Source organism: Ovis aries, chromosome 7 (assembly GCF_016772045.2).
Source record: "Ovis aries strain OAR_USU_Benz2616 breed Rambouillet chromosome 7, ARS-UI_Ramb_v3.0, whole genome shotgun sequence".
Taxonomy (NCBI): Eukaryota; Metazoa; Chordata; class Mammalia; order Artiodactyla; family Bovidae; genus Ovis; species Ovis aries.
The window spans coordinates 56,807,343-56,821,696 of NC_056060.1; the positions used below are offsets into that span (position 1 = coordinate 56,807,343).

Here is a 14,354-nt window from a genome sequence, read left to right on the forward strand (position 1 = left end):
TTCGAGGAAATGTGAATTTATTTCAGCTCCCAAAAGGGAAGAGGTACAGAAGTGACATCTTGTAACAGATAGTCTATGAGGTGCTTTGGTACCCAGCATGCCTTGAAAACAGAGCCCCCTAATTCTTCAAGGGGGGGTGGTATTTGTATGTGTGACACAGTGGAATGAGGGTCCAGCTTTAAGTTCACTCCATTACAGATTTTTCCAAAGCAACATATATCTGGTTATAAAATGTAAATCTATAAAGAAATAAGAATTCTATATACAAACTCCCAGCTTACATACAACTTTACTTTTCAGATAGTATTTACGGCAAGAAAGCTATTGTTTTCACCACTTTTAAGAGTAACTACTGTAAATTTAGCACTTTAATAATCGTTGGGTCAAAATAACTTTAATCACAGAATTAGAAGTGTTTTAAGCTACACTACATTTTCTGAAACAGTTAAAAGACTCCTGGGTCGTTTCCCATTTTTACAGGCTACTGTAAATACGCTTAATAGCATCGGCTTCTTCTTTATCAAGGATGCCTTTCTCCACATAAGCATCAGCTTGTTGGTTGATGAAGTCCCTCATCTTTGAAAGGTCATAATCTGGAAAATATCATTCGAGTATCATGAGCAAAGATCAGGAAAGCACAATCCATTACACTGATTACTATTGGCGAAGCATTTTATGCAACACAGTTACCATGCCCATCTTTCACAATGGAAGGCATTTTAGTTCTTGGCATTGTTGCAGTAGTTTGCAGCTTCAAATCATGTTTATATACATTATATTATCCCATCTGCTTTTCATCACAACATTTTGAGGCATTCAGGTGGGGAGAATAGACCTCATTTGACCAGAAAGGGAACAGGTTCATAAGCCAGGGCTTCACAAACTTTAATGTTTATATCAATCACCTGGGGCTCTTGGGAACTTGCAGATCTGTATTCAGTAGGCCTGAGCCGGGGAGGGGGACCATATTCTGCATTTTAAACAAGGTTTCAGGAGATGTTGATGCTGCCTGTCCAGGAAACACACTGTGGGTAACAAGACCCTAAAGCTTAAGTTCCTTATTCAAGGTCACACAGCTAGTAAAAGTTATGATCAGAACCAGGTGCTCTGACTTCTTCAACTTGTTACACTGGGTAAACCCACATTGCTATGACAACCCACTTTTTTTTTTCATATTAAGAATTACCTTGATTTTCATGTTGTTTGAATTGTATGCAGGGAGTGAAAAGCGAAACCATAACCTCTTTGTGGTTCCTCTGTCCTACTTAAACAAAAAATTTATGTAAACCATTGAACCATCCACAAAAAACAAAAAGATCCTCAACCAAATAAGGAGGCTGCTGGTGGCATCTTTCTGAAGGCTTGGAAAAAAACCCCACATCTTCCCTTGATGCTTTAAGTATTATATGCTTATTGTTTTAAAATAGGGAAAATATAGAAACACTAAATTAGTATTTAAATCACCTGGATTCTGTTGTCATTGATAACCACAGTGGATATTTTGTTCTGTTTCCTTTTAGCTTTTCAATGTACATCTCAACACAATTGTGATCACAAGGTACATTTAACCTTATATTAATAACTAATTCCCTTCACTCAGTTTACACGGTGAACATTGATATTCCTCAGAAATATCATTTTAAATAGCTACATAGAATACATCCTAGGGAGGCATCAAAATGAATGACACATGACCCCCATGACTGGGCATGTAGGTCTTTCATGACAGCCCCCAGACTGAGCTTCCTGAGGCTGAGTTTCTTGGGTGCCATGCCATTCATCTTGGCTGTGGGCAGCCCCTGGAACAAAGTGCTGCCTTCTGTCAGTTTGTAAAAGGAAGAGAAAGGACGGTGGTGGGGCCGGGGGTGCAGGGTGTGGTACAAAAGCTCTGAGCATTCCATGGCCACCTTTAGCTAGCCTGAATAGAAGCTGAACCTGGGTCACCCAGGCATCTTTAAGCCTCTGCATGAAAGGAAAACCAGACCAGAAGGACCTCTTTACAAGGATCAGGTGTTTATCATATCAAGGTGAGCTGAGGCGCAGAGAGAGGTGGTTAGGAGGGCATTTACTCCTTTTGGTTTGAACACGGCCACGACGACTGAAGAGACAACCAGCAGCACCGAGCATTTTACAGCCGCATCTTATCTGCTCTTCACAAAGCCCCACGAGGAGAGTATTAGTGTCCCCATTTCAGAGATGAACAGACAGGACAGAGGCGGTAAGTCATTTGTTCGGGTTATGATAGAATCAGGTTCTGAATTCAGGTCTGTCTGTAGTCACTGCTTTGATCATTCCATGGGCTTGAAGTGCTGAATGTGAAGCATCTAACACATGCAGGACATTCAGTAGGTGTTTGGAGGCTCTATTTTGTTTCAGTTTTGACTTTCCCATTCTCTCAGGCACGAGTTACAGAATCAGGCTGAGTGTATATCTTGTGCATACCTCACAAGTGGCTTCCTGACTGACTCACAGGGCACCAAGAGGCACTGGTTCAAATTATTAATAACACTGGCTTTTCAGAACCAGTTCTGGGTCAGTATCTTTAGTGGGAGAAAAGGCAAACTCCCCAAAAACGTCTGTGAACAGATGAGTTGAATAGACAAACAGGAAAATATTTTGCTTTCTTTTGAAATGGAAAAATAAATTGAAAGGGAAGATGGAAAAAACTCTTCTTGTAAAGATGTTATAAACATGGCTGTCACTGTGTGAAAACGGGGGTGGAAGACCAGCATGGTGCAGAGGAAAGGCTGTTGGAGCCGCTCCCAGTTCTGCCCTAGCTGGTGGTTAGAGTGCACCAGGAGTAGCTACCTTGCTAACTTAAAAAGGTTTTAAGGTTGTTAAGACTCAAAAAGGATAAGAGCTATTATTTGCTTTTTGAAAAGTGCAGATTTTCTTTTTGAGCCTGCTTAAGATTTCATTATTCTCCTCATTGTCACATCATGTGGACCTCCCTTTCCTGAATTTGGGAAGTAGATTCAGGTCACCCCAGGCCCCTGTCAAGCAAAGGGCAGAGGGTAAGGAAGGTCAGAACCAATGGTAAGATTTCCTGTTCACAGTGTCCCAGCCACTGTATGGCTCTAGGACCTGGGTCTCCACAGGCTTTGAGAGATGACCCAGATCAGGCAGAGCACATATAAATGTAGCGGAGGAAGAGCTCACTGTTTCTGCCTTGAGAAGGGTGAAATGCATGTCACCCGCACTTGCTAGAGGCAGAAGGAAGCCCAGACCCAACACTATAATTCTGAAGTTTATTCATAAAGCCTCCAATATGGAAGCACTAGAGTTCCATGCTTTACTAGTTGGTCATTTCTAGAACAGAAAGATTGAATTGCAGGATGTTGCCGGTTATGACCAGAAGTCAGATTTATGTGTTAATCAGTGAAAGAAAGAACATAAATACTATGGTTGGTGCATTCAATCTATACTGAATTTTGGTACATACTGAATGCATTTTGGTACATACTGTATTATACTGATGCTAAGATAAGCTTTATAAAAATAATTTTAAAGTCTTTGCCATTATTAATGGCATGTTATAATTTTTCTTCGTACATGAAGCGATGGTGCATTTTTCAATCAATGACAGATTGTTGAAATATGGTTCATGTGACTTTTAATGGAAATGACAGCTGGCTAATTCATATCATTTTGAACCAAATGAAATAAAGTATGTGTAAAGGCCTGATTATAATTTCCATCTTGCTCAACTTGTATGATCACAGGCTAAAGGAGTGCTGAAAACACCTCTTGTTCCCACTGTGTTCTATCTCATCAGTTCTCAAGCTTAGTTGTACACTGGAATTATGAGAGCTTAAAAAATACTGATGCCTGGGTCCTGCCCCTTGAGCTTGACTTAGTGGTCCTGTGGGCATTAGGAGATCTGGCAGGTGACGTGAATGCATTTTCAAGTTTGAAAAGCCCTGCTCCTCTCATTTTAAAAGCATCAACTACTCTGGCTAGACCCCTGGAAATCATACTAGAATCCTCTCTCCATGTGGCTCTGGAGTTTCTCCTTTCTTCTTTCTCCCCCTGCCTCACCTTGGTTTAAGCCCCATCCTACCTGCTCCAAATCCTTGCCTCCTATCTCTTGCCTGGTTTCTGGGATTTTATTTTTTCAATCTGTAACCACACTGCTGCCAGAAAGACTTCTCAGTCGTTAACCTAATTAAGCCCTGATTTAGTCTCCTCTGGCTAAAATTAACCTCCTTTGCAGGGTGCACAAGCCTTTTCCTGACTTGGCCGCTGCCCATCTCCCCGGCTCTGTCTGCAGGTCCTCCTAACAGAGCACCCCAGTGCTCCTGGGAAAAATGAATGGCTCCAGTTCCCAGAATGCATCACTCCCTTTTGTCCATTTATGTCTTTGGGCTCAGTGTTCCCTCGGCCTCCATCTCTCCTCACTCAAAAATTCTTCCTTGCCTTTCCAGCACAGGCTTTCCTGCAGCCCTTTCTCCCAGTGTAAAGAGATGTGCCCTCTCCTCTTCTGTCTTCACCACCATGCTTCTCATGTCAGTCCTGAGCGAGGCCCGCCAGAGCTTTATTGATGGTGTGAGCAATTTGGCAGGGTGGGGGTTAGTGCTGCATCTCACCGTCCTTCACATTTCTGGCACTCAGAACAGAGTCTGGTTCTGTGATTTAAGTGAGTGAGTGACTGCCTTTGTGACTGCAGGGTGCACCAATAGGAGCTCAGGAAATGTTTAAGATACTTCAAGAAAAGGGGAGGGGGTAGACAATAGAAGATTGACAAAATGTTGATAATTATTGAAGGCGGGTGATGGGTCCGTGGGATTTATTATACTATTTTCTCTGCTTCTGTTTGACATTTTTTCATAACAAAATGGAAAAGAAAATTCTTTTGCTTGAAAGGATGATTTGAAAATTGAGAGAAATGGAGGTCTCTTCCCTTTTGCATCTGAGGGGTGGTGCCAAGTCTTTTGGGCTGAGAGGGGACTTTAGCCTAATTTGACTATGAGAGTCTTTAATAACAGTTCCTGGGAATTCCCTAGTGGTCCAGTGGTTAGGATTCTGTGCTTTCACTGCTAGGGGCCTGGGTTTGATCCCTGGTTGGGAAACTAAGACCCTGAAAGCTGCATGGCTAATAAAAAAATACAAAATAAGAGCTCCTGACAAATGGGTGATGTTTGCAATTAACAACCACACTAAATCCTTACCTTCTTTATTTTCCTTTTTGTTGTGTTTCTTCAACCAATCAATATTTTTTCTGATGGCTTCCAAATAGGCTTCTGTTTTCCCTGAAAAAGTTAAGAGTACCTATATTAAACACTCATAAAAACCATCTGCATCTCTTTGTAAAGATCACACTTCTGTTAGAGGCCATGAACAAACATTGGACTTATCGAGCACTTGTTGGAAAGCGTCCCTAACAGGGATAAGCATCCAGGAGGCAGGTCCAAGTTGGTAACATCAAGGGGCCATTATCCCCCACACACAAATAAATACAGTTTATCTTGGCAAAGAAGAGTTTGCTTCAGTTCATTGGATGGGTTGGTTCCTACCAGTCTCAGATTGGTTCATTTCCGGTCAGGTTGGTTCTTTCAAACTAAGGTGTATTATTGGGTCAAGAACTGAATCAGAGTGGCAGATACTTAAGAATTCAACACCAAAAAAGTGATAAGTCAAAGTCTATGGCTTTGGATAAGCTGCACACAGGCCTTCTGTCCAATCTGGGAGGGAGTGTGTAAACACTCAGATGAAGAGGAGACCTGGACCTCATTTCAAGGCTTGGATAGAGAACTTTAGAGCTCCTTGTAGTATTAATAAAACTCCCCTGGATGTAAAACTCTCTGATAGGCTTTAAGTGTGGCAGGAGGATATGCGTATCACTGAAGTATCCGCTCTGTGACACCCTTTAGATGCACTTCTTCTGCAGTGTGTAGGTATTATCATCAGCTTAGAGATGAGGAAACTAAGGCTCAGAGAGGCTAAGTGATTTCCTGAGGCCATACAGGAAATAACAGAGCTGAAATTATGACTCTAGTCTGGCTAAGTTTCTGCTACCTGCTACTTATTTAAAAGAAAAGACTTGTATTCAGACATGGACACTGATGTAGCCTTGTCCTGTATCAAAGAGTCAACCATCTCCTTAATCAGGTGAGTCCCTAATGCTTAGAGTGTCTGCATCAAGAGATCAGGTGACTTGAAGAATACTGGATGACCCAAGGAAAAAACACCTTCAAAGTCCAGGGCCTTTGCAGAAGCAATAGCTGCCAGGGCTCAGTGTGGGGACCATCTGTTCTGAACCCTCTTTGAGTCCTGTTACCTCTAGTCTCCTAACTAGACCTCTTGGTTGAGCTTCCTGTACTATGTGCTTACTATGTACCAGTGGCTGTGTTTTGTGTTCCCAAATACGTGATCTCTTTTACTCATCACAACAACATTTTGAGCTAATCCTATTTAATCCCCATTTTAATAGAGGAAGAAACTGAGACTTGGAGACAGGAAGTAACATGCTGAAGATCACAAGGCTAGTAAGTAGTAGAGCCAGGCTTGAAGCTGGGAACATCTGACTACAGTCCATGAATAGTAACATTGCCTTAAGATTTGCTGATGTGTCAGTTTCCACCACATTCACCTAAGTGACTTCCTGAGCATCTTCCTGATCTTGTAAGCCCACTCTTACCTCCCCACTGGGTTGCATGTTAACTGGTCCCCAAAGGAGCACAAAGAAACTCCTTTGCAAAAAGACATAAGTGAACTAAAGAAGAGAGTCACAATTTCTAGTCCCTGTTCACTTCAATTACCTGTGTAGAAAAAGCCTGGATTTTAATTCTTTGCTTTTAAGAATGTTAAAGCACATGAAAGACCAATGTCCACCAACTGATGTCATAACATTGCAACACCAAGAATGTAGAGATTTTCACTGTCTATTGTCCTTTTGTAAGAAGAACATCTGGATTTGGTAACAACAATAACAACAAAACAAACAAACGAAACAAAACCAAAAACCAGTGTTCTGTATTTTGTATTAATTCTGTTAGAAAAGGCATTTTGAACAAGGAAAGAAATGTTAGTGTAGACTATTTCTAAAGAACGCAATTTCATTATTTTTCATGAGTTAAAATCAAATTAGTGTTTCTCATAGGGTTTGCTTTAATGAACAGTTAATAATGACTTGTCATTAGCACATCAGGTAATTAGTTTCTAAAACATTTGAGGATGTGTGAAAATAGTCTTGTTCTTTGAATAATTTTAAGCATTCTTCCCACTATCTTACCTGTGATATCATATCCTAATATGGAGAGCTTATTTTTTAATTTTTTAAAATTTATTTTATTGAACCATAGTTTTACAATGTATTAATTTCTGCTGCGCAACAAAGTGATTAAGTCATACATATAGATATTCTTTTCCATTACTGTTTATCACAGGATATTGAATATAGTTTCCTGTACTATACAGTAGGACCTTGTTGTCTATCCTTCCTATATATAATTGTTTGCATCTGTTAATCCCAAACTCCCAATCCATCCCCCTACCCTCCCCCCACCTTCCCCCAGCAGTGGCAACTACATCTGTTTTTCATATCTGTGAGTCTGTTTCAGTTTCATAGATATTTGTATCGTATTTAGCTTTCCCATATAAGTGATATCATACAGCCTTTGATTTTTCTCCTCCTGACTTCACTTAATATGATAATCTCTAGGTCCATCCGTGTTGCTGCAAATGGCATTACTCCATTCTTTTCATAGCTGAGTAGTATTCCATTGTATGTATGTACCATACCTTCTTTATTCATTATCTGTTGATGGACATTTAAGCTGTTTCCACGTCTTGGCTATTGTGAATAGTGCTGCTATGAACACTGGGTACATGTATCTTTTTGCATTAGTTTTCTCCGATATAAGCCCAGAATTGGAACTACTGGATCATATGGCAGTTCTATTTTTAGTTTTTTAAAGAACCCGGAAACTGTTTTCCATGGTGCTTGTACCAATTTACATTCCTACCAACAATGTAGAAGGGTTCCCTTTTCTCCACACCCTGTGGAGAGCTTATTTGAGAAAAGGAGTATCACAGCTTAGTTTCTGTTTATATATTGCATTAAAAATTCTCAATTAGAGTAAAATATAAATATGAAGTTTTGACCATAGTGTAGCAGACACTGTTGATTCCCCACCCTCATGCTTCCGTTCTTCCAGATATACTAATATAGGAGCCTCAGCTAAGGGTGGACAGATTTGGCAGATACACACCCCAGCTTCCTTGGGCTCATTCCACATGGTCCCTAGAGGTCCGAGTCTCACTGCCCACAGTTGAAGTCTGCTCATTAACACACTGTAGCGGCTCCTTTGCCTCCCCTGTCTCATAGACCTGTCCCTCAGTAGAGCTTCCTGAGGTCACCTCCCAATTAAAAATTCCACCTCAAATCCCCTTCTCAGCATCTGCTTTGAAGGGAGCCCAACCTAAGACAACTGGAAATAGGGAGACCCAGCATCATTTTGTCAGGTTGGTTTTTGCTCAGTGACCAAGAACCTATAAAAATGGTGTTGAATTTTAAAAGTATGAAATACATGAAAAATAATTTTATTCACCATATTAACATTATCAACCCACAACAAAGAATGAATTTACTATAAAGAAAACTAGACTGTAACCCATTAAAAGGCAGATTCTTTTGTGTTTTTGTTTGGTAATCTTGGGACTTCCCTGGTGGCTAAGACTCTAAGATCCCAAAGCAGGGGTCTTGGGTTTAATCCCTGGTCGAGGAACTGCCACATGCTGCAAATAAGAGTCCACAAGTCGCAGCTAAAGATCCCACATGCCATGACGAGGATGGAAGGTCCCACATGGTGCCACTAAGACCAGGTGCAGGCCAAATAAAGAAATATACATTTTTAAAGACTACTATTCTGTGGATCGTAACATGGATTAGGATAGTTTCCCTAACTTAAAATGGAACCCCCCATCACCCTCATTCCCATTTTCTGCTTTATTTTTATCCATAATGCATATCATTTTTTATCATATAATTTATTAAGTTTATTACTTATCTTCCTCCCTTAGAAACAGTTCTTGTTTATTAATATACCCCCATGCCTAGAATAAAGCTTGACACATAATAATAGACACTCAGTAAATATTTGTTCAATGAGTAAATGGATGAAGCCTTGCTTTATAGAAGCTAGTCATAATCAGAAGATTGTTTTGTGAGCATGGAATCCAAACCAGGGAGACTACAATTTTAAAGAAGAATAAACTGTATAGGTCTTCCTCCCTCCCTGCGTTCTTTCCTTCCTTCTTCAAAATATTAATTGCTTATTTACAAGACTTGAAATTTAGTGGTTCTGAATTTAAATGGTAGTTACATCAGAAACAATTTTAATACACCTATGAATGTGCTAAACAAACTACATTCACATGGCATTTAATTTTCACAGAGCTCTATGAAATCAGCATTATTGGTCCCATTTCACCCATGAGGAAACTCAGGCTTAGAGAGGGTAAGTGATGTGCCCAAGCAGACAGCTGAGTAAGGGTTAGAACCTGAACCAGGGTGAATCTGGGGCCTCTAATGAATGGAACTGGTTAAAATTCACCCTTTAGACTAGAGATATAGTGCCTGTTGTCGTTACCAAACTGGCCAACCAACAGGCAGTGTTTCTCCATCTTGGTTGCACATTGGATTCACTTGGGAGAGCTTTTAAAAATCCTGATGCCCGGGTCAACTCCTCATACCAATTACATTAGAATATCTGGAGGAGGGACTAAGTATCAGGATTTTTTTTTTTTTTTTAACAATCCTGAGTCAATTTGAATGCGGGGCAAAGTTTGGGAACCATTTTCACTCGTCCTGAACCCTACCCCAACCCCACCCCCCACTACATTTGCTATTGCACTGGAAAAAACAGGAATAAAATCAGGTGTCTCTCTGCCCTCAGAGAAGCAGCTGGTTCCTATTTACATTTCCTCTTCTCAGGAGCTGTAAAGCAGATCTTTTATTTACACAGTGTGCACTGAAAGCCCATGAGAATCCACTTTGGAAAGCTGGCCTATTTTCAAATTAATTTCAGCTTCCTTTGGAAAAAAATAGCTCATGGCTGAGGTAATATGGCACAAGCCTTAAAACATATGCTGAAGCAGATGGGAAGAGGGCCAGAGTCAAGATGTAGCCCTGCTTTTCTGACTGTTCTGGTTCTCAGCCCTGCAAGAGAAATATCCTTGTATATATATGAATTTGTTCTGATTCTGACATGCTCCTGTGATATGCCAACATCCCCCTCCAAAAAAAAAAAAAAACCATAAAAACAAAAAACCAGCAAACAAAAGACCCAGCTCTGTAGAAATCAGTATGTTTAACCTACTGAATATTGGATATACTAAAGACATTAGATGTTAAAAAACAGTGCTTGTGAAAATTGTTTGATATATTGCTTAAAATTCTGTGCAGTAAAGATTGTACAAGTACAGGCTTGAACAAAGCAACTGATAGTGGTATCATGGATGCCAAGGTGGGTCCCAGAGCCATTCAGTTAAAAAATTTCGGTGGGAATTCCCTGGTGGTCAATCCTGGGGATTCCTGGGTTCAATCCCTAGTTGGGGAACTAAGATTCTACAAACTGAAGCATAAACAAAAACAAAACAAAAGAGTTTGTGCAAAGTGATGCCACTTGACATGCCTGCAAGATGCAGCAGGGGATGCTGGGAGGGATGAGCAGTGGTGGGAGTCAAGGGACAGAAGTTCAAGGCCCAGCTCTATCACCATTTGCCTATGAGCTCTTGGGTGAGTCAGTTCATCTTCTGAAACTCGGTTTGCTGCTGCAGCTAAGTCGCTTCAGTCGTATTCGACTCTGTGACCTCAAGGACTATAGCCCGCCAGGCTCCTCTGTCCATGGGATTCTCCAGGCAAGAATACTGGATTGGGTTGCCATGCCTTCCACCAGGGGATCTTCCCGACCCGGGGGCCAAACCTGCATCTCTTATGTCTCCTGTATTGACAGGTGGGTTCTTTACCACTAGCATCACCTGGGAAGCCAGAACCTTGGTTTACTTATTTGTAAATTCAGGAGTGAATTCTGAAAAGAAGACTCATGGTTTCTACACATGGGGAGAAATTCTCCTTTGCTCTCCTGCACAATCTTGTGTTGGTGGTAGGTCTCCGGCCTGCCTGAGCTCCTGGCACATTTGCTGACTCACTGGGAGAAGATGGCTTCACTATTTTTGGTCCTTTCTAACAGAATGCCTTGGGGCTTGCATAAAGGCATGAATTTTCTCCTCTTATGTTGCTTTAAACATAAAAGCATCCCCATGAGTTAGTTGACTGTATTATCAATTTATTAATTAAATAAGCTCCTTTCTCTTTTTTGGCTTCTGTAAAGAAGATAGGGGAGTGATAGGATATTTAGGGAAAAGTTATCTTAGAGATCATCTTTTTCAACTTAATTCCATTATCTAGTCATAAAATTGACAAATGATAGCACTGGAATGAGTTTATGGGTATGGTAATGCTTATTTCGCCCCTTGGATGATTTTTAAAAAAGATTTTCAGTGACTCATAGAGCAAAAGTGAAAGAGTAAACATCAAACTGGCAAAAAGAACCACACTTAGATCATGGAATAAACTTTCAAAATTCTTTGGTCCCCAGAGAGCAATTTAATTGAAACATTAGGCACCTTAATAGATATGGCTGAAATTGGAGTAAATTTGATTTCACTGGCATTTCCCTATATTTAGGAATAGTGATCAGATCATTTAAATAACTGCATCAACTAGAAATCAATATCTGAAAATACTATTCTTAGTGTGAGTCCCTGTAGAAAGCAAGAGTTTGAATAGGCTACACTGTTTATAAAGATGGATAGATTATGTTCCATCACTGGCAATTAAATAGGATTTTTTGCATTAAACTTGAAGTGAAATGCATGTGAACTTCTTTTTAAGTTGAAGAGTGATATAAATGTATGCTATTTTTGTTGTTTTGGTATTATTCCCTTTCTTCACAGGCCCCAGCATATGCTTGGCATGGTTAATCAATATTTGCTGTGGTTAGATGGAGTCATCACCCCATGTCACAAGACCAAAACAGACTCCCTAAAGATATTCCTGCCAATGTGTCCTGTTTCTAATTATTTCCTTAAGTGGTTTTAGCTGAGCCATTACCTCATTTCTCGTTCTGCTCTATAAGTCCTCCAGCTTTCTCTCTGAAGGGAGCCTATTGTATACACTTGTGACTCACGTTGTACTTGCCTACATATGACTTAAGAGCTATTCTTAGGTAATTTCAGAGCTATCTGTGTCCTCAAAGGCAGGCATTGGTCCTTAAATTCCTTCTGCATCTTTCTGAGCATAGTGAGCCTGCTATTGGAATAAATGTTTCTTACTGAATAAATGTCTCAGGAAATCCAGCCAACCCTGCCTTCGCCCACATGAATTCTTTTATTTTTCAACCTAGAGACAACAGGTGTTTTCTCACTGAGTTTTATATCAGAGAAGAAAAGTAGTCTTTGAGAAAAGTACAAATAAAGCAACGATGACTACAAAGATGTATGTCATAATATGTCCTTTCGGGCATCAATTGCATTTTTTCCAAGAAATGTTGGCCCTTGGCTTAAGCTCAGTTTGGCGTTCTCTAAACTGTACTAGAATCAGTTTTTCTTATTCCAGAGTAAAGAGGATAGCATGAATAAATTAAGTCTCTAAATAATGGAGTGGGGGCTGGGTGGGGGATTAATTTTAGCCCTGAATCCCTACTCTTTTCTTAATATTTCAGGAGAGCCCATTACAAGGGTTCAACACCAAGTGGATGAGTTTTAACCTTCTCTCTCCCCATTATTACCTAATGGAAATCCTAATGAGAAATCTAACCTCATCATTAGTCTCCACTTACATCCTAAAAAGATAGTAGTGAGCTACCAAGGATCAACTCCTGCATATTCCTTTTTTTTTTTTTTTCACATAATGCCTTCTTAAAACAAGAGCTTCCCTGGTGGCTCAGAGGGTAAAGTGTCTGCCTGCAATGCAGGAGACCCAGGTTTGATCCCTGGATTGGGAAGATCCCCTGGAGAAAGAAATTGCAACCCACTCCAGTATTCTTGCCTGGAGAATCCCATGGACAGAGGAGCCTGGTGGGCTACAGCCCATGGGGTCACAAATAGACACGACTGAGCGACTTCACTTCTTAAAACAAACAAAGAGACCTGGGAGAACCAATTCCTAGGGATATTTGCACAGCAATATAAAGTGTTGTCCTAAGCAATGAGCATGATTCCTTCTAGGGAAGGACCATCATCACACGTGGGTTGCTCCCAGAGGAGATGATTCAGGCACACTGAGCTGGAATTGCTGTCCAATTCCTAGCTGTCTAGCTCAGGCCACAGGACCTTTTCCTGGTTAGCTATCTTTCAGAAGTTCACCACTCATCCATTAGGATGGCTACCACAAAAACCAAACAAACAAACCCAGAAAATAAAAGTGTTGGTGAGGATGTGGTGAAATTGAAACCTTTACACACTTTTGGTGGGAACGTAAAAGGATGAAACCACTATGGAAAATAGTGGTTTCTCAAAAAATTAAAAATAGAATTATATGTATGCTCAGTTATTTCTGACTCTTTGCAACCCCATGGACTTATAACTTATCAGGCTCGTCTCTCCATGGAATTCTCCAGGCAAGAACACTGGAGTGGGTAGCCATTGCCTTCTCCAGGAGTTCTTCCCAACCCAGGGATAGAACTAGGGTCTCCTGCATTGCAGGCAGATTCTTCACTGTCTGAGCCACCAGCAAAGCATATGACTTAATAATTCCACTTTTAGGAATATTCCCCCTGCCCAAATTAAAGGTTTTTGAGTCTTGCGATATTTGTATACCCATCAGTGCATTGTTTACAATGGCCAAAAGGTGGAAGCAACACAAGTGTCCGCAAACAGATGGATAAAGTGTAGTATATACCTTCAGTGAAATATTAGCCTGATAAAACAACACAGATGAAGCTTGAGAACATTGTGTTAAGTGAAATAAGCTGGTGGCAAAAGAACAAACACAGCCTGAGTCCACTGATCTGAAGTACCTACCGTAGTCAAACTCATTGAAACAGAACGTAGAGCAGTGGTTGCCAGGGGCTGGAGAGGCAGAGGGAACGGGGAGTTACTATTCAATGAGTCTAGAATTTCAGTTTTGCAAGATGAAAAGAGTTCTGGAAATGGATGTCGTGATCATAGCACAGCAATATGAATGAACTTAATGCCACTGAACTGTATACTTAAAAATGCTAGGCTGGCCAGGCTACTAGATGCCAGCCTATGACTGTTTTTTTTGTTCTTTACTCCTACGCCTGATTGCAAGCTCCCTCTATATGATCCCTGAGGCCCCTCATGAAGCAGGGGCACAGTTCTTGAGGTAT

General features: G+C 40.6%; 1 protein-coding gene across 5 annotated transcripts in view; it reads right to left on the reverse strand.

Annotated features, from left to right (window-relative positions):
* The window catches only part of SCG3 (secretogranin III), a 37,489-nt gene continuing 23,135 nt past the window's right edge, over positions 1-14,354 (reverse strand). For 2 of the 5 annotated variants that reach the window (XM_042252459.1, XM_042252458.1), the window contains 3 exons: positions 5,169-5,249; positions 1,187-1,261; positions 1-593 (listed from right to left, as the gene is read on the reverse strand). In XM_042252459.1, coding sequence (XP_042108393.1) covers positions 475-593; positions 1,187-1,261; positions 5,169-5,249 — 275 coding nt within the window. In that variant the 3' untranslated portion in view covers positions 1-474. Of the gene's footprint in view, positions 5,250-14,354 lie in introns of all 5 variants that reach the window. The other 3 variants (XM_042252460.1, XM_004010609.5, XM_060417970.1) reach the window with 2 other exon arrangements.